The 27965-nt window shown below is 53.2% G+C and overlaps 1 protein-coding gene across 3 annotated transcripts; it reads right to left on the bottom strand.

Moving 5' to 3' along the window:
* Window positions 1-27: 27 nt before the first annotated feature.
* On the bottom strand, window positions 28-27965 carry PDE1B (phosphodiesterase 1B). 3 transcript variants are annotated; one of them, XM_047786827.1, is made up of 16 exons: window positions 27358-27558; window positions 27147-27269; window positions 10429-10542; window positions 8827-9009; window positions 8600-8666; window positions 8140-8256; window positions 5820-5960; window positions 5314-5414; window positions 5105-5230; window positions 4886-4987; window positions 3774-3894; window positions 3388-3469; window positions 2942-3050; window positions 2421-2551; window positions 1852-1971; window positions 28-1391 (listed from the first exon to the last, which is right to left on the bottom strand). In XM_047786827.1, the coding sequence occupies exons 2-15, from the start codon at window positions 27254-27256 to the stop codon at window positions 1868-1870; spliced, it is 1608 nt and encodes a 535-aa protein (XP_047642783.1). In that variant the 5' UTR covers window positions 27257-27269; window positions 27358-27558; the 3' UTR covers window positions 28-1391; window positions 1852-1867. The 3 variants fall into 3 exon arrangements, 2 of the variants coding, with proteins under 2 accessions (XP_047642783.1, XP_047642784.1); XR_007135830.1 differs by lacking the exon at window positions 2421-2551 and having other exon boundaries at window positions 27358-27965; XM_047786828.1 differs by lacking the exons at window positions 27147-27269; window positions 27358-27558 and adding an exon at window positions 14803-15709.

Raw genomic sequence — 27965 nt, 5'->3', positions numbered from 1 at the left:
TCACCCGGCAAACAGCACACACAGCAGGCCTGTCTCCCTTCTTTATTGATCTCTGGCGATAGCAGGGTTCTGGGAGACCAAGGGCAGGGGTGAGTCACATGCGTCTCTGCCCCACTCAGGGTGGGGTAGGAGGGACAAGTGGCCGGTGGCAGGTCTAAAAGACCGTGATATGACTTCACACAAACAGGGCCCACTGTACAAATGCATGGCTGGTATTTACAAGAGAGGAGGAGGGCAGTCACCTGGACTTGAACCTTTCCTGGGACAAAGCGGGGTGAGAGGAGCCTGAGGAGAGGACGGAGCAGGGGCCTGGCTGGGCTCCCTTCAGAAGACGGGACAGCAGCAGCCCTGAGCCCCTCCCCATCTGCCTTCCACCCCCCACTCCCTACTCCTTCCAGGAGGGCCCTCTTGGCCCCGGAAGTGGGCGGGTGCTGGGAGGGGAGGGATCCTCTGTCTGGGCTAAACCTCACCCCCCCACACACCCGTGACCCCCAGCCCAGCTGATCTCTGCCGCCTGCGCTCAGAGAAAGCAACCTGACGGTGCTTTGCTGCGGAGACCTCGAAGCGTTTTACAGACATTGGTCGGATGGGAGCCTCCCAGCCCCAGGGGACGGGAAGGAGGCAATGGGTTCAGGACTCAGCCAGGGCAAGTGACAAGCCCCCAGGGCCGAGACCAGTCCCGAGTCCTTGAGGATCCCAGGAAAGGCCTCCTCTCAGCCCCTGGTCCCAATGGCTCCTGTTCCCCCAGTCACCATTTCAGAATGGGAGAGAGGGAAGGCTGCGGGGGCGGGGCCGGGGCCGTGCAGGTCTCGGGTAAGAGGATGTCCCCCCATCCCCAGGCCCTGGAAAGGTACCATGTCCTGAGGGAGCCCCCTCCCCTCCCCGTGCACAGGGCTCTGAAACCCGCCAGCCTTCTGTCCTATTCCAGCCCCTCCCAGGGGAGGAAAAGGGGGACCCAGACCTGCCAGCTAAGATCTGGGGTGGGGGGCTGAGGAACCCCCAAAATGTATTGCTTAGAAACTTGGAGGCAAAAGGGATGGGGGAGGGCCCAGGGGGCTGGCATCTCTGCCCCTCCCCCCAGGCCCTGGGACGCCTCCAGGAAGGCCCCCCTCCAGCCAGTCATCTGGCCATGGGGAGAGTCCAGAGGCAGGGGGATGGACACAGTGACCATTGGGGGCCTGAAGTTCCCCAGTCTGGCCGCCGGGAGACTAAAGTGCGCCCCAATGGGTGTCGGGTGGGGAGGGGCCCTTCCCCCAACCCCACAATCTCTGGCATTTGTCCTTTGGGTGGGCTGTCTGTTCCGCGACCTCCATGCTCCCTTGGAGCAGATGGGGGAGCCAGTCCCGATGGATGATGCTGATGACATCGAAGACTCTGGACTCGAGGAGGACCTGGGGGAAGAGGAAGAAACCTCAGTGCCCTGACCTTCACCTTCATCTCCAGCCTGACTTACCTTCCTCCTGTCCCGCCAGATCCCCATTCAGTCCCACGTGTAGCTGTGCCCAAAAGTGCCCTACAAGGAGGTGGCTGGGGCTGGAGCAGAAGACTGCCCAGCTGCCCTCCCGGATTCTTACACCCTGGTTGCTTCCTCTCCGACCCCTCACCAAGGAGTTGCAGCTGCCTCCTCTCTTCCTGCAGGGCCTGGGACAGAAGGGGCAGGAGGACCCCCACTTCCCGCTCGCGCCCCAGCTCAGTTCTGTGTTCACTTCCTCCATTTTCCTGCCTGGAGAGTGGGAGACCCTCACATGCACTGAACCCCAGAGAGGACCCTTCAAAGATGCCTGTCGACACCCAGCTCGCCCCACTTCCTGCAGAACCTCAAGCCCCTCCCTGTCCACCGCACGGGCTCACCCGGGCCAGCCCCAGGCTAGTCCAGATTCCCGTTCTGGTTGTGCTCGTCTTCAGCAGGGCAGGCCGGGGCCTCTTCCTCACAGGGCGACAGCTCGTCAATGGACATCTGGTTGGTGATGCCTGCAGAGGGGCATGAAGGCAGCTGGGACCAGACCAAGCAGTATTTTCCCCCAAGCCCAAGGAATGTGTGGAGAGAAGTAAGGGCTTCTCAGGCAACCCCCTTCCTTCAAGCTGAGCCATGTTCGACTCCTGCCCACTTGGGGAAAGCCTCTCCCCGAAAATGCACAACCCTCAGCTCCCACACTAAGGATGTGATGTCTCAGCCAGGCCACCAGGTGCATGGGGTCCCTTGGGTTGTGGAATATGGCTGTCTTTTCAGAACCCATTCTAGAACAGTCCAAACCAGTCAGCTAGTCAGTCGTTCCTGTGATCTAACGGCAGCCTGAGCAATTCCCCTCCCAACTCTGGGAAGGAGTCAAAGGGTAGTTCCAGGGGGTTAAGGAAAATGGACCCGCCACTGCTCCATCAGCAGCCCTGCCCCCACGGCCGCATCCTCCCGGTGGACCCACCACTTGCTGCCCGTTCCTTCCATTTCTGCTTGTTCTCCTGAATGTATTTGGTCCAAGTAGAGCGGAAGCTGACTACGTCAGGGTTGGGATCTCCCACTTCCACATCCAGAGAAGGCTGGCGCCACTGGAAGCTAGAAGCAGGGACCCCCCACAGTGCAGAGGTGAAACCCCACCCGCTCCAGAACCATCTTCACAGCCTCGGAGTGGGGGGAATGGAAGACGGGGGTGGGAGGGGCTCAAGGAGATTGTCCTTCTCCTCTTTTCCCACCACCAGGTACCCCCAGTCCCCATCTCTGTCCATGCCTTCCCTCCCACTGGAAGGAAAACAAAAGCAGATTAGCAGAAAGGCAACAAAGACAAAAATATGGTGGAAGGGACACAGGTATGGGCCACAGCCCCTGCCCCCATCCTTCTGCCCCTGAGTGTGACCCACAGCAGAGGTTTTAGAGTCACCAGCTTCTTCACCCCAGCCATGCCTGTACCTCCTCCCTGTAGCCCCTGGCCAACCCTGCCACCCTCACCTGGGCTGATTTTTAGACTTGGAGTCCTCATCCCCCATAGGCTGGACACTCTTCTCGGCCACATCAGTCAGCACAGAGAATGTGGGCTCCACGATGAAGTCAATGAAACCTGCAGCGCAGGGGTGACACAATGGAGGCGTCTGACCCGGGGGCTGGGCAGAGGTTATGGCTGGCACGGCTGTGCCCCCCGGCTGCCTGGGGTCACCTGGGGCTGACAAGTTCCCAGTGGGGACAGCCTTTGGGATGATGTCTTTGTGACCCCAGAGAACTCCCCACCATCACACTCCCTGGCCTTCTGCCCAGGACACCCCATGCTCTAGCACAGCAGGCTGGCCTGAATGGGAAGCCTGGCTTTGAGGGGTGGGGACTTGGAGCTGTCCCACCCCAGCCGAGCCAGCATTGTCTCCCCTTCCAATCCTCTCCTCCCTCCAGGGCGGGACACTCACCAATCTGGGACTGTGCCACGAGAGTGGAGGTGCGGTCACAGAGCGGAGAAAAGGGCAGGCCCAGCTCTGCCTCCTTGTCACCCTGGGGGAGAAGAAAGGGTGGGGAAGCACCTCAGTCTACAGATCGGGGTGCCGCTGGTGGGGAGGGGCTGTTGGGGAAGAAGGGGGATCTCTGTGCCTTTGACCTGGAAATGGGTGACATGCAAATGGAACGCCTCTGCCAGCAATTATTGTTAAGCTATTCAGAGATGACCATTTATCCCATAGGTCTGGGGTCAGGTCAGCAGCTGCAGGCAGCTGAATGAAGAGCTGGAGTAGGACGAGGGAACTTGGAGAACAACGGGGAGAGGAGGCCCCCGAGAGAGGCGGCCCAAGATGCCCCATACCTGGCGGAAGAATTCCTCCATGAGGGCCTTGGTCCAGCGGCTGTGAACTGACCACTGCTTGGTTGGGTGGCTGATGTCAGCAGCATGGAGCAGTAGAGACAGGGCCTTGGACTTGTCAATCCTGTCGGAGCAGGTGGCAAGGGAAGGGAGACTGATCTTTTAGGAAAAGGAAGCCTGGACCATTCCTAACTTCCCATCACACGCCCTCTCTCAGCTCTAACTCCAAACACCCTCTGAGGCTAGACACACACACATACACACACGTAAAGGAAGCAGCCCAGGCTCCTAGGATCAAAGGGCTGGGTTCGAATCCCCGTCACAACTCTCACACACTAGCTGTGTGACGCAGAGCAAGTTACTTAAAATTTCCAGATTTCATTTTCCTCAGTCCTAAGTGGAAATGAAAACAGAATCTGCCACACAGGGTTGTTCTGCGAGTTAAATGATGTACAAGTATTTAGAAGAGTGTCTGGCACCTAATAAGGGCTCGGTAGATGCTATCTATAATGATTATTATAATAATTATTATTATTATTCCCCAACAATGACACGCTCTGACACTGCACACGCAGACACCACACATTAACACACACCTTCAGGACACACACAAACACAGTCGGTTCTCTCTTACCTTTCTATCCTCCCACCCACTTTTAAGCAAAAAGAGACGTAATTACAGCATTTGTTCTGGGCTCTTTCTTTAACCTCACACAACTCTCCTGATAGCCCTTTAGAGGAGGCACCGGCGGCGGGCTGTCATTGGGGGGAGGCCCATCGTTTTCACATTTCACAGGTAAGGAAACGAGTCCAGAAGGCTGGACAATTTTTGCAACATTCCAGATTCAGCCTGTCCTCAAGTTGTCCTGAGAACGGCCGTCTCAGGCCCCCAGCCCAGGTGCTGTGCAGCGGACCGGCTGCCTGGGCTGCACACAAACCCAGAGCCATGCGCGCACACACACACCACATACACGAGATGCACTCAGATGCCTGGGGCCAGGAGCGTTCCCACAGCCGGGCAAAGACTTGGCACACCCATTACCCATGTGGATGCACCCCCAGTTCACACACCCCTCAGTCTGGCTTATCCCTGGCCACACCCCACCAGGTGTCACCTCTCCAGCTGCTGCAAGGCTGTCTTCATGGACTTCACTTGCTGGAAATGGCAGGACATGTCTGTGGCCAATACCATCTCGATGACCAGGGCCCGCAGCTCTCTGAAAGGGACGGAAGCCAAGGAGTGACCAGCCCTGCCAGGCAGGAGGTCCCGGAAGTGGGAACAGAGGGGGAGGGGAGGGGCCTCTAGGGGTGCCCACCCCCAGCTCCCCGCTTACACAAACTCATCCTTGGTGAGGTTGATGAATATGTTCATTTCGTCGTCCTGCATCATCCGGAAAACAGAGCTGATGTGGTGATTCTCCAGCACTGAGCGATCGTTATACAGGATGGCACATTCTGACCTGCAAAGCCCAAGGTCACCGTGTCCAGCCCTCTGTGCCTCCGCTTGGCCCCCCCCTGCCCCTGCCACGTCCCCACCCCTCACTTGGTCTGGATGTGGAAGCTGTTGGTAGTGCCTGTGTGCTCATAGTCATGAATGGCTGCAGCAAAGATGATGGCCAGGACCTCGATCTCCGACAGGCAGTGCTGGGAGAGAGAGACAGAGACAGAGGGTGAGAGGGGGCTGAGCCCTGGCACCCTCTGCCTGAAGACCTCCACACACAGGCCAGACCACTCAGCCCAGCCCTTCCATTCTTCCAGGCCAGCTCTTGGGCTAATGCAGCCAGGCCGCTCAGCTCCTGGAAGGGCCAAAGACCCTCCTCCATCCCAACCTGCAATAGCTCACTGCCTCCCATCCCCAGGGTTGCCCAGGAAGTCAGGGTCCACTCAGGAATTCTCTAGAGTAAGTACAATCTGACGCTGTAAAGACTCTGGGATGCCAAAGGGGAGGAGCCGAAGAGAGGAAACGGGAAACGGGAGTCTAATCCAGACTTGCCAGTTCTGCAGCTGTTAAGACCCTGAGTCACAGAAGGGTGATCTCTGGGCACCTACCACCATCCCTGTGCGGAGCAAGAAGCAGTGGACCGTCTGGGTAACATCGGCTGCGTGGATCTGGTTGTGGTAAGGGTTCTTGTACTTCCCATAGCCTGTCTCCAAGGCGTCCAGGAAAGTCATCAAAAACACAGTGGGAATCTGCAGTAGGAGGGAGGAAACTGAGATCAGTGGAAGACACGCGGGAATGGCAGGTGGCTGAGGACAGGGGCCAGCAAGGCCCTCTGTTTTTGTGGGTGGTGATGGGGTGGAGGTGCCAGGGATTGAGGCCCTCTTTCTTTAGAAGGCAAGAGGATTGAGGAGAGGGCTGGCCCTCCAGTGAACCTGGGCCCACATCCCGGCTCTACCACCGGCTGGCTGTGTGACCTTGGGCAAGTCACCAGCCTCCCTGTGCCTCAGACACTTACTTGAAGTATGAAGTGCAGACTGAAGAGAATACCACCTACCTTGAATTTAATGTGATAAGTACGGGCACTTAGTAAGTGCTCTCTAAAGAGTAGTTATAATTACTATGATTTCCCAGGAGATTTCTCAGAAGAGAAAAGAAATCTCCCCTCCTTCCTACCACCCCACCCATCCCTAAGCCAGTACCATGGGGAGGGGCCCAGAGGAGGGGAAAGAATAAGACGCCCAGGGGGGAAGACCCCTCTAGCCAGACGGATCACCCCTCGTCTGAGAAGCCTTCCCCCACCCTCCAACCACCCCACTCACACAAGCCCCTGAGAGCCAGAGCTCTGTGGGGTTACTCAATCCCACCTCAAGCTGTGCATAAGCCCCAGGGCTACATCTGCCTCCTTCAGAGGCTCCAGGCTCCCAGAGGGCAGGGCTGGTATTTGCTCCTGTCCCTGGATCTCTGGGGCTGGGAGGAGAGCAGGGTTCAGGACCAGGGGAAGCTTCTGTAGAGATGAACCACAGCGGTGAGACCCAGAAGAGGCGCCACTAGTCAGTCGGACCCCAACATCCCCTGCCCTCACCCCTGGAGGGCTGTGCCCCAAATTCAGGGAATTTAAAGGACCGTTTCCGTGACAACTGCCCTTGCTTTTGCGTTGCCATGGTGTCCCTGAGGAAGGGAACGGAAGGGGGGGAGCAGGGGAGGGGCTGGGTGCCCAGGAAGGGAATGTGGGGCTTGAGAAGGGCGGCTCCAGCTAAGGTGTCTCCCGGGAGAGACACTGGAGCAAGAAGGCTCCTCTCTCCAACAGCCTTGGAGCAAAGCAGGCTGGGGCTGGGCCAGACCCAACCTGATGCAGTCATTCTTGGGGTCCCCCAGAACCAGGCCATCCAGGTGAGGAAGCACCTGTAGGAGAACCTGGTGTCTGGAGTAAGTCCAAGAACCAGTTTGGAGAAAGAGGAGCTGGAAGGAAGTCTTAGGAAAAAGAGCAGCCTGCTGTTGTCTGTCCTGGAGAGGGCAGGACTGGAGAGAAGAAAATGAAACTGCAGAAGAACAGGCCTCAGAAGAAAATCCTAGCCGAGCATCTCAGGAAAGTTCTGGAAACACTCTAGGGAGTTGTAAAAGGAGGAGTCAGGGGTCAAGGAAAGGCTCTCGATAATCTGTTTCAGTAAAGCAGAGGCAGACGGAGCCAGGGGACTCTCCAGAGCCTCTAGGAGGGGCCTCCAACTGGACTCCTCTGAGTCTCTCATTCTCTTCAGAACACGCACGTTCCCTCCACCCTGACGTGACCAAATAACCCCATTGCAATTCTTCAGCCCCCCTTGCCCTCCACTTCCAAGTGTGGTTTTTCCACATGGAATTGACTTTTTCCAGCCCCTGTTCCCTCCTGGCACAGGATCTGAAGAGAGCTTTAATCCCCTGTGCTTCCTGGCCAGCCGAGCTGAAGAGCAAATGGAGTCCACAACCCCCTCCTCCCCTCCAACAGCCCTACCTAGCCTTGCCAAGAGCTGATCCTCTCCATAAAATTCCTTGGACAGAGACTAGAGCTGGAGGGAGAGGGGAGGAAGAGCCCCCACACACACACAAACGGAGAGATGCTAGTCCCACAGGGGACCAGCTGACAGCATCTGGACTCTAGGCCTCCAGGGGCAGGAGGGCTGCATCGGACAGCTGAACCTGCAGCCAGCCAGGGGACAGAGCAAGGGGGAGAGGGCAGAATCTTGAGCTGGACAGTTGCAGGGCTAGAATCTTCCCCTAGAAAGCAAGAAATGAAGGCAGCGGCTGTGACTGCAGCAAGTGAAGGGAAGGCTAGACTGGGGTGGGCACGGGAGACTTCCCTGACAGTGAGGGAGCCTGTGGACCCGCTTGGTGCCACTCTGAGAACAGGCGTGGCGGGAGTGGAGAATCCCACTAGGAAGGAGGCTGCCCAACCTTAAAGCGGCTGATGAGGTTGTGCCGAGTCAGCAACTCAAAAACGATGGTCCTCAGGGCGTGGTCATCAGCTGCCCGGTTCAAGGAAAAGACATTAAAGCACCAGAGGTCCAGATTCTGTAGAAAAATAAGGAATTAGGCTGGGAGACTCCCAGTGGAGGGGGGGGGGGGAATCCCAACAGCAGCAAGGGCTACAGTTAGACTTCAAGGAGGACTTCCCAATGATTACAGAGGCTTGGGAAGCCAGGAAACAAAGAAGTGGTGAACCAGGCCTCTTTCTCTCCAGGTATCTCTCAGTACAGGAGTGACAAGAAGTCAGGAGCTTGCCTCTTGAGTGGCAAAAGTTCTTTTGAGGAACATGGGAATGACAGTTAAAAAGGAAGGTAAAAACAGAGTCTGAACACCCCAAGGACTACTCCACCCCCCAACCTTCTCCCCTTCCTCAGAACCCCAGGGTCACCTTGAGACAGTTGAGGACGGCAGTGGAATAGGTGGGGCCCACCGAGGTGTAGGTTCTCCGGAACATCCTGCGGGAGGAGAATGAAGAATGACAAGCCCAGGGGTGGGGCCAGAGGCTGGGGTCTGATCAGGTGGGGCTGCTGGTGTTGTGGGGCCCTGGAAGACCGGGTGGCTGGGAAAGAGGGACACCGCTAGAGGCAGAGGGAGGCAGTGCAGGGCCGGCCTCACCGTTCCACGAAGATCCCGGCCTGCACTGCGTGGACGATGCTCCGGAACTTGGGCTTCTCCTCCGCTCGGCGGCCTTTGGCCCGGGTCTGCTGGGTGAAGGTGGAGGCCAGCCAGTCCCGCACCTCTGAAGGCACCGCGTCGGACCGCAGCTCCTGTAGCTCGTCCTCTGTGTCCAAGATTTGCCTGAGGCCCCAGAAGGGGAGTCACAGAGGAGAGACGGCCGCTGCTTCCACAGCCCAGACCCTGGGCCCGTCCACACCCCACCCTTGCGGACTCTCACACTGGCTCTCTCCCTTCTCTGACCCTCCCCTTCCTTTCTTTCACTAAGTCTTTTTACTTCTGTTTCTCTATCTGAGGTCTCCAATAATGAAACTGGTCACTATGTAAGGTAGTGAGACTCCCAACTCTGAAAGTGTTCAAGCAGACAGTGGATGGACACTGCATCCGTCGAGGATGCTACAGACCAGCAGCACTGTCCAGCAGAAATAAAATGCAAGCCACATATAAGGAACCAAATTTTCTAGCAGCCACAAAGGGTAAAAAGAAACAGGTGAAATTCATTTTAATGATACATTTTCTTTAACCTAATACACCCAACTTTTCTCATTTCGATGTGGAATCAATATAAAATATACTGATGGAGCTCCCACCAGGGCTCAGTAGAAACGAATCTGACTAGTACCCATGAGGACGCAAGTTCTGTCCCTGGCCTTGCTCAGAGGGTTAAAGATCCAGCATTGCCATGAGCTGTGGTTTAGATCGCAGACACGGCTTGGATCTGGTATTGCTGTGGCTGAGGTGTAGGCCAGCAACTCAGCTCTGATTCAGCCTGTAACCTGGGAACTTCCATATGCCATAAGCGCCGTCCTAAAAAAAAATTAAAACAAACAAAAAAAAAACCAGGAGTTCCCATAGTGGCGCAGCGCAAATGGATCTGACTAGGAACCATGAGGTCAAGGGTTCGATCCCTGGCGTTGCTCAGTGGGTCAAGGATCCCGCATTGCCGTGAGCAACCGTGTAGGTCGCAGACACGGCTCAGATCCTGAGTTGCTGTGGCTGTGGTGTAGGCCAGCAGCTGTAGCTCTGATTTGACCCCTAGCCTGGGAACCTCCATAGGCCGTGGGCGTGGCCCTAAAAAGACAAAAGACAGTATATATACACACACACTCATGAGCTATTTTACATTCTTTTCTCTAAGTCTTTAGAATCCAACCTGTATACATCCACATCTTAATTCACCCTGGCCATGGTTTCAAGCCCCAAGAGCCACATGTGACCAGTGGCTCCTATCCTGGGCAGCAGAGGGCTGGAAGGCCTCTGCACCGGAAGAAGGTGAGGACCAGATGAGCTTTAAGGTCCCGCCCAGCTCTGGAACAGTCTTCTCCTCCTCTTGACATGGGTGTTTGTCTCTGCCTCCTTAACTCTGCGGATATTTCTACCTATAGACGTGTCTGCTCCCCTCCCATCCCTGCTCTGGCCCTGTCACTCGTGTGTATCTCCCGCTTTCTGTCTGACTCCCTGTCCCGAGATCACTGTGTCTGTCTGGTATCTTTCTCCTCTGTGTGTGGGTCTCTCCCAGAGGCCCAGTATCTCCAGTCGCACCGTGTCTCATCGATATAGACGGCCTCCAGCAGGGAAGCTGTGTACTCCAGGTTTTTCTTCAGCTCCTCAATGTTCACCTCTCCGTTCTCCAACTGCTTCACCATGTAGCGCAGCCTGTAGGGGTGGGTACAGATAACCTGCTTAGGCACTGCCACCTTGTCATGAAAACCGGACACCCTCTAATGGGATGCATTTTACAGAAACAGCCTCAGCACTCTACAAACCCTTCATCTTTCTCACAGACTAACAGCAGCTAAGGTTTTTCATCACAGGCGCTTGCCACTGCCTGTACTAAGTTTATCTACCCCCCAAAGTTAAATCCAGGGTTCTTCCTGCCTCCATGGCCCCCGACCCCCTCTGACCTCTCAATACCCCCCCTTTTAACTAATGTTTCCTGAAAACTCTTGTTTAGATTGCCTGGGCCCAGCAGAAATTAGGCAGGTACAAGCCCCTGGGGTGAGGTTTGGGGGGATGATCTGGTTCATAGTCTAAATAAGACTGAAACCGTCTATTTCCCCGCTGAGAGAGGGCTTTGGGATTAACAGCCATCAAAAGAGCACCCAGGATTCCTTCATTATGTCTCTTGATCTTGGCGGGGAGGGGGTACAGGTCCACACCTCCACTGTCCCTGGCAGGGATGGCAAAGACGCGGAACAAAGACCAATCTGAATGCTTTCGCCTGGCCTCACTCCACCCAGGCAGAGCTAATGGATTATGATTCCAGAATCCATCAACCAGGACAAGGCAGGATTAACCCCTGCCTCCCCAGCGCTGTTCCAGAGAAAACCTCTGGCAAAGGGTGACTGAACCCACCTCCTCCTTCTGGCTGGCATCAGCTTCCCCCAGAGCCACAGTAGTGAGGGTGGGGTCAGGTGTCTCACTTCCTGAGTGCTTTGCCTGAAGGGACAACCCCTCACTTTTCTGGGGGATGGTGATTAACTGGGAGGCTTCTTAAAAGTCTGTTCTTTGACTGTCTGAGTCCAGCCCAGGCAATCACAAAGCAAAGCTCTCTGACTTTCCATGGTAATTTTAAAGAAAGCGATTGAACATTCCCCTCCGGCTCCTTCCCCCAGCCCTGCCCAAACCCATCCAAAACCAAGGTGGGGAGAACCAGTGACCGGCATAGTTCCCCACTGAGAGGGGCTTCAGAAGCCCAAGGTCGCCCTATGAGTCAGGGAGGAGAAGAGAATGAGTCAGGGACCAGAGGCTGAAATAGCATCAATTCCCAGGGATGCCGGGGGAGGGAGAACAATGGCACTCCCGAACAGAAGCAACTCTAGAAACCTGGGGTCTCAGCAGCTTTGGAATAGGGGTGCCCAAAATAGCCAGCCAGCCCCAGGAATCATCACTGGTCAACTCTCACCTCCGGGACCAGCAGTCCTGGCCAAGGACAAGTCTGAATGCAAGTGGGGCAGAAAGGAAAGGGGAAAATGGGCAGGGAAAGAAGTTGGAGGGTGACACTGCAGCCTCCTTAGTGGGCTACCTTCAAATCCCTCTGCCCACCTTCCTGCTGTCCCAACTCCAGGTGGAAAGAGCAGGTTGTTCAACAAGAAAGAGCCTGGGCTCAGTACAGCTCAGCCTCAGCTCAGGCATCACTGGGGAGGAGGAATAGAGGCTGAACGACATAAAAACGGCTTTCCAGCCAATGAGCTGGAAAGGGGCAACTAAGAGCCAACTGGAGCTCACAGAGCAAAGAGGTCTGGCTCCACCTTTGGGGCCAAGGCACAAGCTGGGGCTTCCCTCTCCCGGTCAGTCCCTGTGGCCAGGAGACCTCAAATCTGGGGACACACAATCCAGGGAAGAAAGAAAAAAGGTCTCTGGTTCCATATCCCCCCAGATTCCCATCCTAGCCTAAATCTTCCACCTGGATCAGCCGTTTTTACAGCCACACCTGAGCATATGTAAGTTCGCTGCAGCTGCTGGCCACAACCACACCAAATCCAAGCCTCGTCTGCAACCTACACCACAGCCCATGGCAATGCCAGATCCTTAACCCACAGAGCGAGAGCAGGGATTGAACCCACAACCTCATGGATACCAGTAGAGTTTTTAACCCGCTGAGCCACAAGGGGGAACTCCTCTTCTTTCTTGAGCCACCTTGGGAAACACAGGCTCCCCAACTGAGCAGCCAAGCCCACGGGTGCTCATTTGCATGTATTCGCATAATCTCTAACAATGCTGCCAGCTCTACATTTTAAAAAGCGCTTTCTCCTACATTATCTCCTTTTATCCTCACAATGGGCCTAGAGAGAGGGAGGGAGGCGGGAAGGCATGGCTACCCCTATTTCCAATGCAGAAACAGGCTCCCAGCACAGCTCTGGGAGGCTAGAGTCCTGCATTCAAACTTCTCACTTCCTCTGAGCCCTGGGCAAGTCACTAATTCTTAATCCGTGCCTGTCAAAATGTGGCCTGTAGACCGCTGGCATCCGAATCACCTGGGATACTTGTGAAAATTTTAGATTCTGGGCCTCCCTGGACAGCATTAAGGTTTGGGTCCAAGGATCTGCATGTTTAACAAACATCAGAGATGATTCTCATACACGCTGAAGTTTGAGAACCTTTATTTTCAAGCTTCAGTTCCTTCATCTATAAGACAGTCTGGATAATAATAAACCACCTGCGAAGGGCTGTTAATAAGAGGATTAAAGGAAATAATGTATGCTAAGGACCTGGCATATACAGTGAGGCTCTATTAAATATGACCTGAATGGGAATTAACTGATCAGCATCACACACAGGCCTTACCCAGCTCACAGCTCAAACCCAGCAAGCACCTGCCCTCACCATCCCAAGTCCAGGTGGAAAAGAGAGAGCCTAGTTTGGATGGAGGCTGGTAATTAGGAAGACCCCCACCCCCGCCCCATCAGGAAATGAGAGGATGATAATGGCCATGATCACTTCTTTATAATTACAAACCTGACCTGAGCCTCACAATCATCTTATGGGGGAGGTTATATGGCTAGTCCAAGATCAACCAGCTTGTCAATCTCAATCAGGTCAGCAAGCCTACAACTCACGCTCCTGGGGTCTAACTGTGCACCAAATGTCAAGGGTGAGGCTGGACCCCACTGCCTCACAGCTCCTTCAGTCTCAGTCATCTGTGCTTCAGGGGGTGACCATGTCTGCCAGCCCACAAGAGGCTGGGGGCATCTTGATGGCACTGACAGTGACTCGTCTATCAAGGCTGCTGGGCTCGGGGCACACGGTACATGCTCAGTAAATGTTCATTAAACAAAAGGGAAAGGGGACAGATCAATCAGGCGGGGTGCTATCCCCCAGCGCTCACAACTGAGATCTCTGAGCCAGGGTTTGTGAAACTTGAATGGAGCGCCTGGGGAGAAGAGTGAGGTTGCAGACTGGCTTTCAACACGGCCTTCCCTCCAAGTGCCTCCCGCCTCCTCCACCTCCCAATCTTGTCCAGGAGCTCCTGTTGAAACCTGAACCCTACACACTCCAGATACCAGAAGGGAGGCAGGAAGGAGGGCAAGAAAGATTAAAGAATAAATTTGACAAATGAGGAGTCCAAGGAGGGGACCTGGACTCAGGCAGCTGGAAGGATCCAGGTACTGGCCTTCCTCCACGGGAAGTTACATAACTCCCCTGCACAAAGCTTCCTGGCCTGGCGGGGGGCCTCATGGATTCTAATGTCCTTCAGACTTACGAACCCCCCACCCCAGACTTCCCCAAAGCCCTCATTTTGCCATCCCTCTGCTTGCATGAGCAGGATGCTCACCCGTGTCCAGTTCTCATTCAGACCAAAGGAAAACTGGAAGCTTCCCAACTGTTTTTCCATGCCACCCCTCACTCTGGTTCACCACCACACCTCTCCCTCCTTTACCTTCTGTCCCTGCACCACAGGAATGCCTCAGATCCTGACCCCTGGAGGCCCCAGTCTCTATGCAGCCAGCTGGAAAAGGCAGCTCCCGGCTACCAATCCCAAAGTCCCAGAAGACTGCAGTTTCCCCAGGCCCCATCAGATGATCTGATGATTTCCAAGCCCCCTGCTGCTACTTTCAGCATCCACATTCCCTAAAACGTCACAGGGCAGCCTCAAGCTACGGGGCTGGGAGCTGAGAGAAGAATTCTACTTCCCTTTTGGGTTTTCAGGACCAGGTGAGGAGATATTGGAGAAATGTGAGATCCTGAGGATGATGGGGCCAGGAAGGCAAGAAGGAGGGGAAACACTAAGTCACTTGCCATTGCCAAGTCTCTCTCTCTCTCTCTCTCTCTCTCTCTCTCTCTCTCTCTCTCTCACACACACACACAATATGGGAGTGTCAAGTCTTAATCCCTCCCCTCCACCAAACTACAACTAGTAGACCCACAGCAGCCTGTCCTCCTCCGCCCCTCTCCCTTCCTCATCCCTGGGCCTACCTGAGGATGGGGCCCTGGAGGTGACTCCTTTGCACAGGAACAGGGCTTGCCATGGGAATCAAAGTTTCCTACTTCAGAATATCAAAATGCTGTCCCCAGGGCACCCAGGCCCCTGAGGGGAATGGCTCCCTCTTGGGCCCCTGACTTCCTTCTCCAGGTCTCAGCAAAATTGAGTGACTGACCAGAGAGAATTTTGGGGAGGGGAACAGGAAGAGCCTGGCTGGAGGAAGGAGTGATGAGGCAGAGACCCAGCCCACAACAACTGGGTGAGAGGCCGCGGGAAAAGTTTCACATCTGAATCAGACTGAAAACAAGAATCTGTTCTCAGAAGAATCCCAGAAAGGACAGAAATAGCACAGGCCAGCCCCTAGCTCTAAGGAGGTGGGGCTCCTCTTTGGGGAGAAGGAATGAGTTAGAGGAGGCTTAAGGGTGCAGGGCCAGGGAACCATCCTGAATCTGTCCCGGAGAGGAAGTCTGGAATGGAGAGGAAGGGGCCCAGCAGGAGCCCCCCAACGGGACTAAGGCAGATTCAATTCCCTCCCAGGGTCTTTTGCCAGGGCCATTCTTCAAAATGAGCTTCAACCCACCTAAAAGGATGAAAGCAAGACAGGAGGAGAACTAGAAATTGGAGGGGAGGGGCTTGCTGAAGCTAGGGATCCGGGGATCCCTACCCAGAGACCCGCTCAAGCAGGGACTGAAAGTCAGGAGGACTTGCTCATCAAAACTGAGAGGCTGGGCAAGTTTAACTTTCCCAGCCCCAGTTTTCTCATCTGTAAAACGAGTCCTGGGAAATAACTGTGAATCAACTGGAGTAAGGTCAATCCAGCCCAGAGGGAGAAGTGATGGCATAGCCCAGAAAGGGTCTAGGGACCAAGACCCCTTCTTCCTCCTCCAAGCTTTGCTCTTGCTCAGGTTAAGAAGAATCCAGCCGCTGCAGCGGTAAGTGAACGTGCGCATACAGCCCCAGCCCGCCTCCTGATTGGCTGTGGGATGACGTCACCAGCACCAGTGCATTGGGGCTGCGATTGGTCAGTGGAAAGGCTGGGCGGGGCTAAGGAGGAGAGCTGGGGGTGAAGCCAGATGCAGCCGGTGAAGTGAGTTCTCTAGGACTACAGTCTCCCTCATATAGGGGCTGGGGGCAGTGTGGGGATGAGTACGACAGGAGAAAGAGAAAGGAAAGGAAAAGGGCCAAGAGCCAGGATTTTATGATGGGAAGTCTTATTTCCCCGCACCCCTACCCACCAAAAACAGGGAGAAATTAAAACACCTTGTCGCTGTGCCATAACCTTGAGGGATTATAAACAAATGAAGTTTGGGAAATTACCAAAACAAGTGGAAGTGGGAATGAGAGGAATGGAAGTTAAATGACTACGAAGTTGCGTTCTAGTGAAGTCCTGATAGCCACGAAGCAGGTCTGCTGCGGTGGTAAGTGTTTTTAGAGAGAAAGGACTAAACCCAGACTCAGAGACCTATAACTACACCCAGGAGAGGTGGGACAAGTAATATGGCCTTCTCTGCTCGCTTGGAGAGGTTGAGGTGGGTGGGAGTGTGAGCAGGTGGTAGCCAGCTGCACCCAGCCTGAAACACCAAAAAACACCAAACCAGTCCCCCTCCTCTCCCTCACCTGACTCCAGGCCCAACCAACTAAGCCAAAGAGGCACTAACTTCAACCTACCGACTGAAAGGTAGAGATTTCTTAGACTAGAACAGCTTTAAAAAAGATATCTTGCCCATCCTTCTGCTCTTTTGCCCAGTAGAACCAAAGCTGGTTGGACAAATAATGGCTTGCCACATCACCCCACCTACATACACCCCAGCATGCATCCCACACACGTTTACCCCAGTCCATTAGTTACTATTCCTAATTAGAAAGGATATTAATCAACCATCATTCCTTCCTTGGTGGGGGGGAATATTCACACATATGGGAGTTCCTTGGTGGCTAAGTGGGTTAAGTATCTGGCATTGTCTTTGCTGTGGCTTGGGTTGTTGCTGTGGCACAGGTTGGATCCCTGGCCTGGGAACTTCTGCATGCTGCAGGCACAGCCAATAAATAGATAAATAAATAGTTTTTAAATTTTTTCACACATTTCCACTCACCCACACATATACACACATGCCACACTCTGCTTCTTTCTGAGCTAAGGAGACTGTCCTCTGGGTGGGAGGCAAGGCTTAGATGTGGTGACCCCAGTGTGAATTTTCCTTTAGCCCTTAAGTGTAGTTTTAAAGGAGCCCAACTATAATGCCTCTCTCCTTGGTCCATCCCCACTCTTCCCCATTTGCACTGAAGAACAGGAATTGGAATAGGGAAAAAACAAACCATAAGAGACTCTGCCTCTGGTCAGAGAAGGGGGAGTGGTGAATGTGGGTGGGGGGAAGTCGTGAGGAAAGGGATTGACTGATTGATCTAAAGGCTCCAAAATCGCAGAAATTGAAAGAACTGAGGAAAATGGCTAAATCCAATAGAAAGAGGATATGAATTAAAATCAAGAGATTTTACCTAGACTTGATCACTATGTGTGACCTTGGACATGACACTCTGGGCTCCAGTTTCCATGTCTTCCAAACAGGTAAATATACACTTCACAGAATTCTCACAAGCATCAAATGAGATCATATGAGAGCACCTGGGGAACTATAAAGTGATGCATATGTGCAAAACTATGTAATTTTTACTTAGTCCAGCAAATGTTCACTAAAAGTCCTCCATGAACCAAGTCCCTGTGCCCACCCACATACCTAGGGCCCCTGATGTGGAAAAGCCCTGTCTCCTGACCACCACCACGCCAGATGTCTGGGGCTCCCCCCCCCCAGCTCCTTATTCCACAGGGACCATCAAAGCAGTGGAAGCAGAAGCTGGGGATACACAGCTGGCGAAACAAGAACCAACCAAATTCCCACCTTCCCCAAGCACTGCCGCTCCCCTCACTCCCCTGGCTTCTCATTGCTATACAAGCAGCCCCGCTTCTGGCAGCTGGCTGGGCACAGTGGCGGGGGTGGCTCCAGAGATAAAAATAGCCCCTCTGGTGGCAGAGCTGGGGTGCCATCCTGGGAGGCGGCAGGCCTCAGGTTGACATGGCAGCGGTGGTGAGACATCTCTAGACACTGGACAGAGGAGCTGGATGGAGGGAGCGTCAAGGGAGAATAGGGCAGGATGGGGGGGATAGAAACAGTTGAGTAGAGGGAGATGATGGAGAGGGGCAGAGAGAGAAGGGAGATGTAAAAAGTGCTGTAAAAGGTCTGAGAAACACTGAAAAAGAGGAGGAGGAGGAGGGAGTGTGTGTGTGTGTGTGTGTGTGTGTGTGAAGGCAGCTCCCCCTCCACCTCCTGACCAGAGCCATTTCTAACAGGTGTTCCTAGCAACAACCCAGCAGCTCAGCTCAGCTGAGGAAGGGGGTGATCTAAGCAGCTTGAGCCTCAGCCCAGACTAATAAGAACCCAAATATCCCAGCTCCCTGCTCAGCACACAAGTGAGTCACCTCGTCCTCAGGTTTCAGCCCTTGAAAGAGGGAGAACATGGGCGGGGTGGGCAAGAAGCTCAGGAAGGCTAATCAAAGAGGAGGCCCCCAGTCCCAAGGAACTCAGGCTCTGGCTCACTTGTCCAGACCTCTTCTCCCTCCCTGCACTATTTTTTGTTTTTGTTTTTTGGGGACACACCTGGGGCATATGGAGGTTCCCAAGCTAGGGGTCAAAACAGAGCTGCAGCTGCCCGCCTACACCATAGCCATAGCCACAGCAACGCTGGATCTGAGCTGCGTCTGTGACCTACACCACAGCTCACAGCAACACCAGATCCTTAACCCACTGAGCGAGGCCAGGGTTCAAACCTTGGATACTAGTTGGATTCGTTTCCACTGCACCACAACGGGAACTCCCTCCCTGCACTATTTAATTCTGCTTATTAACTACCTCCACGTGGACCATCCCACTGGCCCTCCAAACCACATCTCAACAGATGTTCCCAGCAGATGCCCTGCTTCCAGGAGACCTAACAGATGTTGAAGGTGGCCTGGGATGGGCATGTGAATTGGAAGCTTGACAGGGGACCGACTGCCAGTGTGATGGGAGCAGCCCTAAACTGTGGATCAGCAGGACCTGAGTCTGGTCCCAGCCCTGCCCTCCACATTACCAACTATTCATGGGCATCAGTTTTCCCACCGTAACAAGCATGCTGTGGTCCCCAGATTCAGTGCCTGTGTTGGAGGCACTAGGGAAGGAGGGCGCCTGGTCTTGATTCCCTGGTTGGAGTTTATCTTTTCTGAATGGCTCACTGCTTTACCCAGCTCAGCCCTAACCTGATGCTTTCTTTAAAGGAGGGTAAGCTGGCTTTATCATGGGAAGGTTACATCTAACCTCCATGAACTTTCCAGAAGTTCTCCTGCATCTGTCTTCAATCCATCTCATTGCAATGAAAACAGCAGCAGACTTTCTTGGCATTTCAAAAAAAGATAAAAAGGGGAGTTCCCATCATGGCTCAGCAGGTTATGAACCTGACATAGTGTCCGTGGGTTAAAGAACTGGAGTTGCCACAAGCTGCAGCATAGGTTGCAGATACGGCTCAGATCCAGTGTTGCTATGACTGTGGTGTAGGCCTGCAGCTGCAGCTCTGATCCAACCCGTAGCCCAGGAACTTCCTATGCTGCAAGTGCAGCCTTTAAAAAAAAAAAAAAAAAAAAAGACAAGAAGAGAACAGGCGAGGCAAAAAGTCTTTGGGGTGAGTCTGCTGCCATGAGATTTATTATATTTCTTTCAGAATGGAATCTCTAAAGCTACTGCTTATAGGGAGATTGTTGGGGTTTAGGGAGCTTGGCAACACTGTGTGTATGTGTGTTCACTCATCCCAGGCCCTGAGAAGTTTCCAAACAAGGTGGGCACAGAGGAGAAAACTAGGGGGATGGTGCCAAGTTAGATGTGCAAAAGCTGATAAACAGGGGAGCAGGGAAGCCAAGCTATCGGAAAGAAAGAGGCTTCTCTAGCCCCCAGGTCCTGCCTGCCAGACAATCACTAAGCCCCCTGGAAGCCAAGCTCCCTTCTCAACCTAAATGGTGCCAACACCAGCTGGCAGCGTAATCATCCCGCTGCAGCCACCATAATTATTTGCAAATTCTGACTTATTATTTGCAGCTGCGGACTCAACTGACCTGGGGGCCTGGCTGCATCCAACAGTACCACCTGAGCACCCCCTTTCTAGCTTTCCTCCCAGCGCCTGGACCCAGGCCTCCCCATGGATATGCCCTCCCCCCCTCCAAGCCCGCCTTCTGCAACAAAACCCCATCGCAGCTCCGTCAGTGGACTTCTGCCAGCTCTGGGATGCTGAAGTCGTATCCTAACCTGCTGTTCTCTTCCCAGCCAGGGAGAAGATGCAGCAGGAGCTGGGGGGAGAAGAGCAGCTGCAGGGCTGGGGACGTGGGGGACAGAGGGGCAAGAGCACTGGCTCCAGGGACCTCCCTGCAGTGAATGGATCACAACTTGCTTTTTTCCTTTGCCCTTCTCAGTAGCCCCTCTTCCCCTTCAAGTTCCAGCTTGCCCCCCTCACCATTCCCAGGATTCTCTCCCCCAGCTCTCTCAGACCATGAAGTCGTCCTCCCTTAGGAGAGAATCTCATTATCTAACCACTTCCAGTCTTCCACTGGTCTCTGCTGCACCCCACCTGATGCCCTGGTTCTGTCCCCCTTTCTCTGCTGCTGTCCTGAAGAGAGCTGGAAAATAGCTCCTCCACTTCCGGGCCTGTGAAAATCAGCCCCTCTGAGATCCAAAGGCAATTACTTGGCTTCCTCCCCAGAGGAACTGGAAGGATGAGGTCACTGAGGAGGCAAAACACAGGCCCTTGCGGAATACCGGAGTTGAGGCTGGACTCCTAAGCTGGCCCCAAAGAGTGCCTGCAGTGCACCTGCTCTGAACCATCCCTGCGACAATGCCTGGGCCAAGGAAAGCCCCAGGGGTTCCTGACTCCTGGCCAAGGTGAGGGAGGAGTAGGAACACTGAAGGCTAGAGTGAGGGGCCAAGTCAAAGGGAAAGGGAAGAGAGAGGAGGAGAGCAAGCAGAGCCCAGCAGAGAAAGAGAAACCAGAGAAGGACAGGAGCAAAGGAGGGAGGGGGCAGAGGAAAGGATGCAGGAGGAACCAAAGAAGAGGAAAGCAGGGGGAGCACCAAAGTTGGAAATAAATCCTCCCATGATTCCTTGAAAGATTCAAAAGAGAGGGAAAGAGGAGTTCCCTGGTGGCACAGTAGGTTAAGGATCTGGCATCACTGCAGTGGCACAATCACTGCTATGGCACAGGTTCAGTCCTTGGTCTGGGAACTTCAGAATGCTGTGGGCGCCAACAAAAAAAAAAAAAAAAAAAAGGAAAGATCTGTTATAAGGATTCCCAGCTCCTCCTTCCCAGTTTGATGGGAGTGACAAAAAGGGGGAGGGGGAGGAGATAAAAGACAAGCACTTACTTCACTGACTTCAGGAGCTCCTGGACAGGGTGCAGGTAGAGCAGATCTAGGGTCTAGAGGCATCCAATTATCTCTCCTGCTGAGTCTCTCACCTGGCTTTCCAGTCCCATAGCATCATCCCCAACCCTTCACCCTCCTCCTGGCCAAAGTGATAAATGCAACCTCCAATGTGGGATCTCCTCTCTGTCTTTTTAATCGGCCTCCTGGGGCTCCTGTGCAAGCAGAGTGATATTGGGTTTTAAGGGACTTCAGAGATGCTCTAAAATAGGATGTGTCATCCTTGGTCATGTCACCTCCAGGCCCAAAGACAGGATAAATGCCAGTGGGGAATTCCTCCAAGGCTCACAGGACTCACCAACAATTGTTCCTGGGCTCCCTACACCCACCACATCTTAGAACTGCACATGCTTCATCCACTTCTAGTTCAACCACTTGAAAAGTCATGACAAGGAGCTTCTCTCTTTTCTTTGGACCTCAGGGACCCACACCCTTTGTGGAACAGCCCTCCTCCAGCCCCATCCAGCCTTCTATTCTTTAAGTTCAGACACTCGCCTCACCCGCTCCAGACAACCACTCAACAAGATCCAAATCATGTCCCAGTCACCAGGACTCAAACCTATTACGTCACAATTATTCCTACCTCTTTTTTTTTTTTTTTTTTTTTTTTTTTTTTTTTTTTTTAGGGCATATGTAAGTTCCTTGGGCTAGGTGTCAAATCAGAGCTGCAGCTGAGGGCCAACACCACAGCCACAGCAATGTCAGATCCAAGCTGCATCTGCAACCTACACAGCTGCTTGTGGCAATGCCGCCTCCTTAACCCACTGAGTGAGGCCAGGGACCGAACCTGCAGCCTCTTCATGGATACCAGTCAGGTTCTTAGCCTGCTGAGCCACAACGAGAATTCCTATTTCTGCCTCCTCAGTCTTTATTTTTTCCCCATCCAAGCCAGTGGTCACCCGTGTATTCCCATTCTGCTGCCTCTTCACACAGCAAGCTCGCCCATGTTGAAAGAACTCCAATCTTGACCATTTAAAGACCACTTTCGCGTGGATGATACCAAATAAAGAACTGAGATGCAGAGAGACAACGTGACTTCAAGATCATGCAGCTAGTATTTGGCAGGGTGGGAACATAAACTCAAAGCCCCCCACTATTCCCTATGCTCTTTCGCTACTACCCCCAGCCTCCCTGACTCCCTCCAGCCAGGTATTCTAACCAAAGGTTTGTGAAGTTCTTCCTTTCATTTGAATTTGATTTCCCCTATCTCTGCACCTCCCCTTCACCTTCCTGCAGGAATTTTCCACCCTCCACCATCGAGAGATGCCTCATTCAGGACAGAGCTGATAGAGGAAAATCGAGACATCAGATGGGAGAGTGGAAAAAGAAACCCAGGAGGAGAGATCCCCTTTGCCATGGCTGGAAATAAAGGAGGAAGGGCCGATCCAGGGAGGAAGACACTGAAAATCATTCCCGCCAAGGCCTGGGAGAAATGATGCTCCTTTTTCTCCAGAGGTCTAGGCAGCTACTTGCAGTTTATCCTGCAATCTTCACAGCAGCTCCAGAGCCATATGCAGGGAAAGGTTTTCAAAACTGGTAAGATCATTCCATGAGGCACATACAAAATGAGGCCAAAAGGTGGGATACATCAGTGAAGCACCCAGCCCAGTCCCTCGGCTTCTTCCGCCTGTGCATTAGCTCTCCCCAGGAATGTCAAGAAATCTGAGTGTGTCACAAATACACACACCAGATCACACCTAACGTATTACCCCATTACCTACACATACACTCATGTACACACATCTATCATCTCACTCATACACAGGACATCTTCGGGTATTCAGGTTAAGTGCATATTTATTATCCTGACATATTTATCATCGCACATGCCATTTATAAACATAAAAACAAAGGCATTATCACAGAGGTCTGACTCCACCAACTGTCCTCGTCACACACATCAACCTGTACCCAAATATATATGTGTACACATCAGGCATTCACAATTTCATCCTGATACGTCTCGTTTGCGTGTCCAGATTGTTTCTGTATCCTCTCTGTAACTCCTTCAGTTCCAGACTCCGTTCTGAGGTCCTCATACCCCACACTTTTTGAATATCATCCTCTAAAACAATAACAACAACAACCTCTTCCTTTCTTTCATCCCCATTCCCCCCCTCTCCCCCACCCCTGCACACGGGAACTCATGCACCACAGAATCAGAGACAGAACTGGCTCTGTGACATATACACATATATTCATTAATTCATTTGTTCATTTCTTCATTTAACAGCAACTATCGAGTACCTATTATGTTCCAGGTACCACACTAGATTCTGATGAAACAAAGATGAGCAAAAATAATCTCCATTGGGGTCCTTACTTCAACTCCCCTGAAATGACCTTGAATTACAGCTTAGGACATTGGGCCTAGACCACAGGAGCCTCAGTAAGCACCATGTGGAGAAGGGAGAAGAAAAAGGGATTGTGTCTGTACTGTCCCAAGGAAGAGGGAAGTTCTGTCCCTCTTTCAGGAGAAACTGGAGCAGAGAAGAACAGAGTGATACTTGTATTATCCTGGGGGAGAGAGAGAGAATTCATGTATGTGCTTTTGCTGTGTGTATAACCCCCTCAAAGGAAAAGATGAGGCAGAAACCAAAGTGATTGAATTTTACCACTTGGGTGGGTGTAGCAAAACGAAGAACTGAGTGCCTGTTCTAACATACTCTCCACTCCATTTGATGGAGTTGAACCTAATTACAAACCATAGAATCAGGAGCTATGTACATTTTGTCCACCACTATATCCCTAGCATCCAGCATATCACCTGACCCATAGGAGGCACTCAATTAATAGTTGCTGAATGACAGAATGAGCTAAGAATGGTAAAGCAATCTCTGCTCACAGTTTTTCTTGTTTCGCAGAAGACACAGAAAACCCTTTCAACTTCTACTGGCCCTCCCCATACTCCTCAAGGCACTCTGGTCTCAGAGGAGGCAAGTCCAATCCTTCATCTTAAGGTTAGAGATGCTGAAACTCATCCTGGTCAACCCACCATCCCCAAACTGTCTGTCTCAGCCTCTCTCATGCCTCAGTGTATGACTCTAACTAGTTAGGAAAATTTCCTGCGAGGTAGAGGTGAAATCCCACAGTTAGAGACTCTCCAGCCAATATGCTCCAGATCCTGAATTTATCTTTGGCAGAGCGCTCATATGGAAGACAGAACTGCTTGATGCCCTTCCCAAGAAGAAATTGCCCTGCATAATTATATTAATATGGGCTTTTTCAACCAGAGAAAAAAAAACACCAGGCCCAGCTTCCCTAGAGAGAATCTAGGTGTCCCAGATTAGAAATTAAAAGGGTAGTTGGGGTGGGGGAGATAGGATATGTTGAGAAGGGGAATCGGTATATAAATATATATATCAGTATATAAATAAATATATATATTTATATATCAGTATATAAATATATATATATATTCCATCCGTTTTCATTTCTATTCAGTATCTAGTCCTGAGATAATCAGGTCCACTCCCCTATTCCCAGACTAAATAGTCCCTTCCCACCCAGGCCTATTGGGAGTGGGGTAGGGCATCTATTTCCTTTTAAAGGAGGAAATGCCCCCCTTTGCTCACCTCTTCAGAAACCACACGACCCCAGACTTGTTTCTCTCTCCTACTCGGCAAAAGCCCTAAATCCTTTCATCTGATTGACGAAGCCTCCTCAATATTCAAACAGGACCAAATCCAATAAACCATCAACTCGGGATCTACCTTGATATCAAGATCTTCCGCTGCTTTGAAATAATGAGACTGGGAACCTGTTCCTGGTGATTAACTTTGAGGAGACGGAACTTTTCTGGGTAAGTTATTACATGTAGCTAGCACTCCTAAGGAACAGACTGCTGAAGTGAGTGAAAGCCAGAACAATCTCATCAATAAGATTAGTGATCCTTGTCCACTCTGATCTCCTGTAAGGACATCTCAGCCAGCACACTCTCCAGGAGCAGCTGCCTCTACTCTCTTCTTTCCCTGGATTTCCTTCTGAGGTTCTTCTTCTCTCGCCATTGAGCACGTCTCACACTGAAGGAAGACATAGCAGCAATTTGCTTCCAGGTAAGGCTTTTGGTTAGAAAAGTGTGGGAGAAAGTGAACCTGGTAGAACCTGTTCTTTTGCAGGCCCGCTATCTGGAATGGAGGCCAGGGAGGAATGCGATGAGCCACTAGCGCTGGGGGGGGAAGCATCCTGGGACAGCCTGAATTCTCCCCCTTTAGACCCTGGGGTCTCTGCTTTACCTTTCAACCACATCCTTACCTACTCTTCTTCCCAGCTTAGTTACCATTAACAGAGCAGCGTTTTCTATCAAGAATCACCTGGGTGGTCCTCCCAACAAAAATCAATCCAGGTTTTCCATTTCTTCATCCCAGAACCTCATTCCAAGGCTGCGCTTCATGGAGCCCACAAATTACATTGGCCAGAGGCAGCAAAGGAGGGGACGGAGAAGCACATTTGGATTCCAAGCCTTGTTGCCCACCATGCCTCCGTTCTCCCTATAGCCTCTCTAAGCATAAGCCTCGCTAGTGTGTAAATCAGACCCAGTGGCCCAATATAAAGGCGTCATCTCGTCTCATCGCCACAGGTGCAGTATTTTTAAAACGACACAATCATAAGCATCTATCCATATTCTACCCCCATCTCTCCCTCTGCCAGAACCCTGAAATGGAAAGCTTCAATGCTCACTATTGAGGATATTGGGGAGAAACTGGGTGTAAATGCTGTGTTTCCTGTATTTTCTCACCAAACATCCGCAGCCTCTTTCATAGGGCCACGGGGGCGGGGGGGGGGGGGGTTCAGAGCAGGAGAGGAGCACCTTCCCTTGCTCTCTGGTTAAGAACCAACAGACTGCAGAGATTACCCGATGGAACTGATGGGGAGATAAACATGTTGCATGGCTTGTCTTTGACCCAATCCTCTCCTCTGAGGAACAGGAAGAAAAGTTCCTTTCCATCCCTGGAACTGGAGTATGGGACACCTGAGTCCTTCCCTTTCCCATTTATTCCTCCCCACATGCCCTCTTCCTGCAACAATAAGAGAAGATGCCTAAATATGCTTGGGGATCCTTCAGCAACAAAAAGGCTTTGACAGTTACCTTGCCCCTGTCGGTCAATCATTCTTCACCACCACCCCAGCTCCTGGGTAGGGGCTCCACAACCCCCTCCTCAGATCCCAGGTCTGGGGCCCACCCCTTCTCTAGATCCCAGCTGGGTCACCTAGCATTAACAGGAAAAGTGGGCTTCCAGGCCCCAAGAGAAATGAGCAGCTCAGGTATGGGGCGATCCCCACCCCCATGCCCTGTAGGCTGCTGGAGGCAGAAACCACCAATCCCAACCGACATATATATGACCCACAGGTTGGCACAAGTATCCCCATGCACTAGATCTGCATCTGTATGCAACCACTCTACACAGACCTCTGTGACCCCTGGACACTCATGCACACACATGTGATCTGTGTGTCACATCTGCACAACCCTGCGCATGGATACGTGTGAGTCAGCCTGGCACCTTCTGAATGCTGCTGGTCCGCAGCCCTGCCACACTGCAAATATTGTGCCACCTCTCTGTGCTGCATGTGTCACCGGGGGAGGGGGGGTGTCCGCAGGCACACTGTTAGCCCTGCAACTCCTAAACCCGCTCCAACCGGCCGGCTTGCTCCGCACATACCTTGCACATGTGGCCTGGCCACGCGTGTCAGGGTAGCTTATTTCCTCGCACCTGCCAACATGTGTGCCCAAGAGAATTCACCGGCCTGGCTTCAGCTACACCACAACCCTTCTGCCCCGCTTTCCAGGCTCCCTAAGATCCCTTCCCCCCACCACCCCCCACCCCCTGCGGGGGGACTCACAGAGACCGAAGCTTGATCCACATCTTCTTGCTGGGGGCTGACTTCAGCTCCAGGGGTGACGGGCAATCCGACTCCAACATCTCGGGAGGGCTGCGGGGGGACAGCTCCATGCTCAGCCTCTGTCTGTGAAACAGAGGGAGGAGACAGCACCTAGGCTCAGACTCAGCCCCTAGCCGGGAGACCCGCACCCCCCATCCCAGCCCCTTCCCACCTGCGGCTGGCGAGGACCAGCCAGGCCGGTGTCTCTAGGCTCGGCCCAAGCTGGCTGAGCTGCAGTTCCTTGTGGCTCCTCCTCTCCCGCTGCCCAGCCGAGCTCTGGGCTCCCGGTCCAAGCTCTCCGCGCCGCCGCCGCCGCCGCCGCCTCGCGCTGCCAGAGCCGCCTCCTCGCCTCTCTCCTCCTCCCTGGCCGGCTTCCCCTCCTTCCCCCCCTCCCTTCTCCTCTGCCTGCCGCTCGTCTCTCACTCCTCGCAGCCTCTCCTCCCCCTCTCAAAGGATCGCTTGGAAGCGGGGGGCACACAGCAGCGCCCAAGGGCGAAGGCACGCACCCAGGCGCCGGGGACGGGAGGCTGCGCGTGCCCCGCGCGGGTGGATGCGAGTGCGTGTTTACAGAGTGCGGCTCAGGCGGCGGGCGGCAGGACTTCGCTGTGGGCGGTTGTGTGGGTTTCCTGGGGGTGTGTTTTGAGTTCTGTATATGTGCGTGTCGTATCCACGTGTGCCTAGCCGCGGGTGGATCCCAGGTGTGTGGGGAGATGGGGGTGGAGATGAGAGCTCTGCCTGGGGTCCTGGGCGCTCGGGCTGAGTGAAGCCACTCATCCCCGG

This window comes from Phacochoerus africanus, chromosome 7 (assembly GCF_016906955.1).
Source record: "Phacochoerus africanus isolate WHEZ1 chromosome 7, ROS_Pafr_v1, whole genome shotgun sequence".
NCBI lineage: Eukaryota > Metazoa > Chordata > Mammalia > Artiodactyla > Suidae > Phacochoerus > Phacochoerus africanus.
The sequence above is the reverse complement of the archived record's forward strand: the minus strand, read 5'-3'. Positions and strand labels throughout refer to the sequence as shown.

What these genes read in the sequence shown, in the direction of transcription:
- PDE1B (XM_047786827.1), bottom strand. Translation starts at nt 27,256, where the DNA reads ATGGAGCTGTCCCCCCGCAGCCCTCCCGAGATGTTGGAGTCGGATTGC. An exon ending in GCCTTGCAGCAGCTGGAGAG is followed by an intron (nt 3,895 to 4,885) that starts GTGACACCTGGT and finishes CTGCTCCGACAG; the next exon opens with GATTGACAAGTCCAAGGCCC. An exon ending in CGTGGCACAGTCCCAGATTG is followed by an intron (nt 3,051 to 3,387) that starts GTGAGTGTCCCG and finishes CCTGCGCTGCAG; the next exon opens with GTTTCATTGACTTCATCGTG.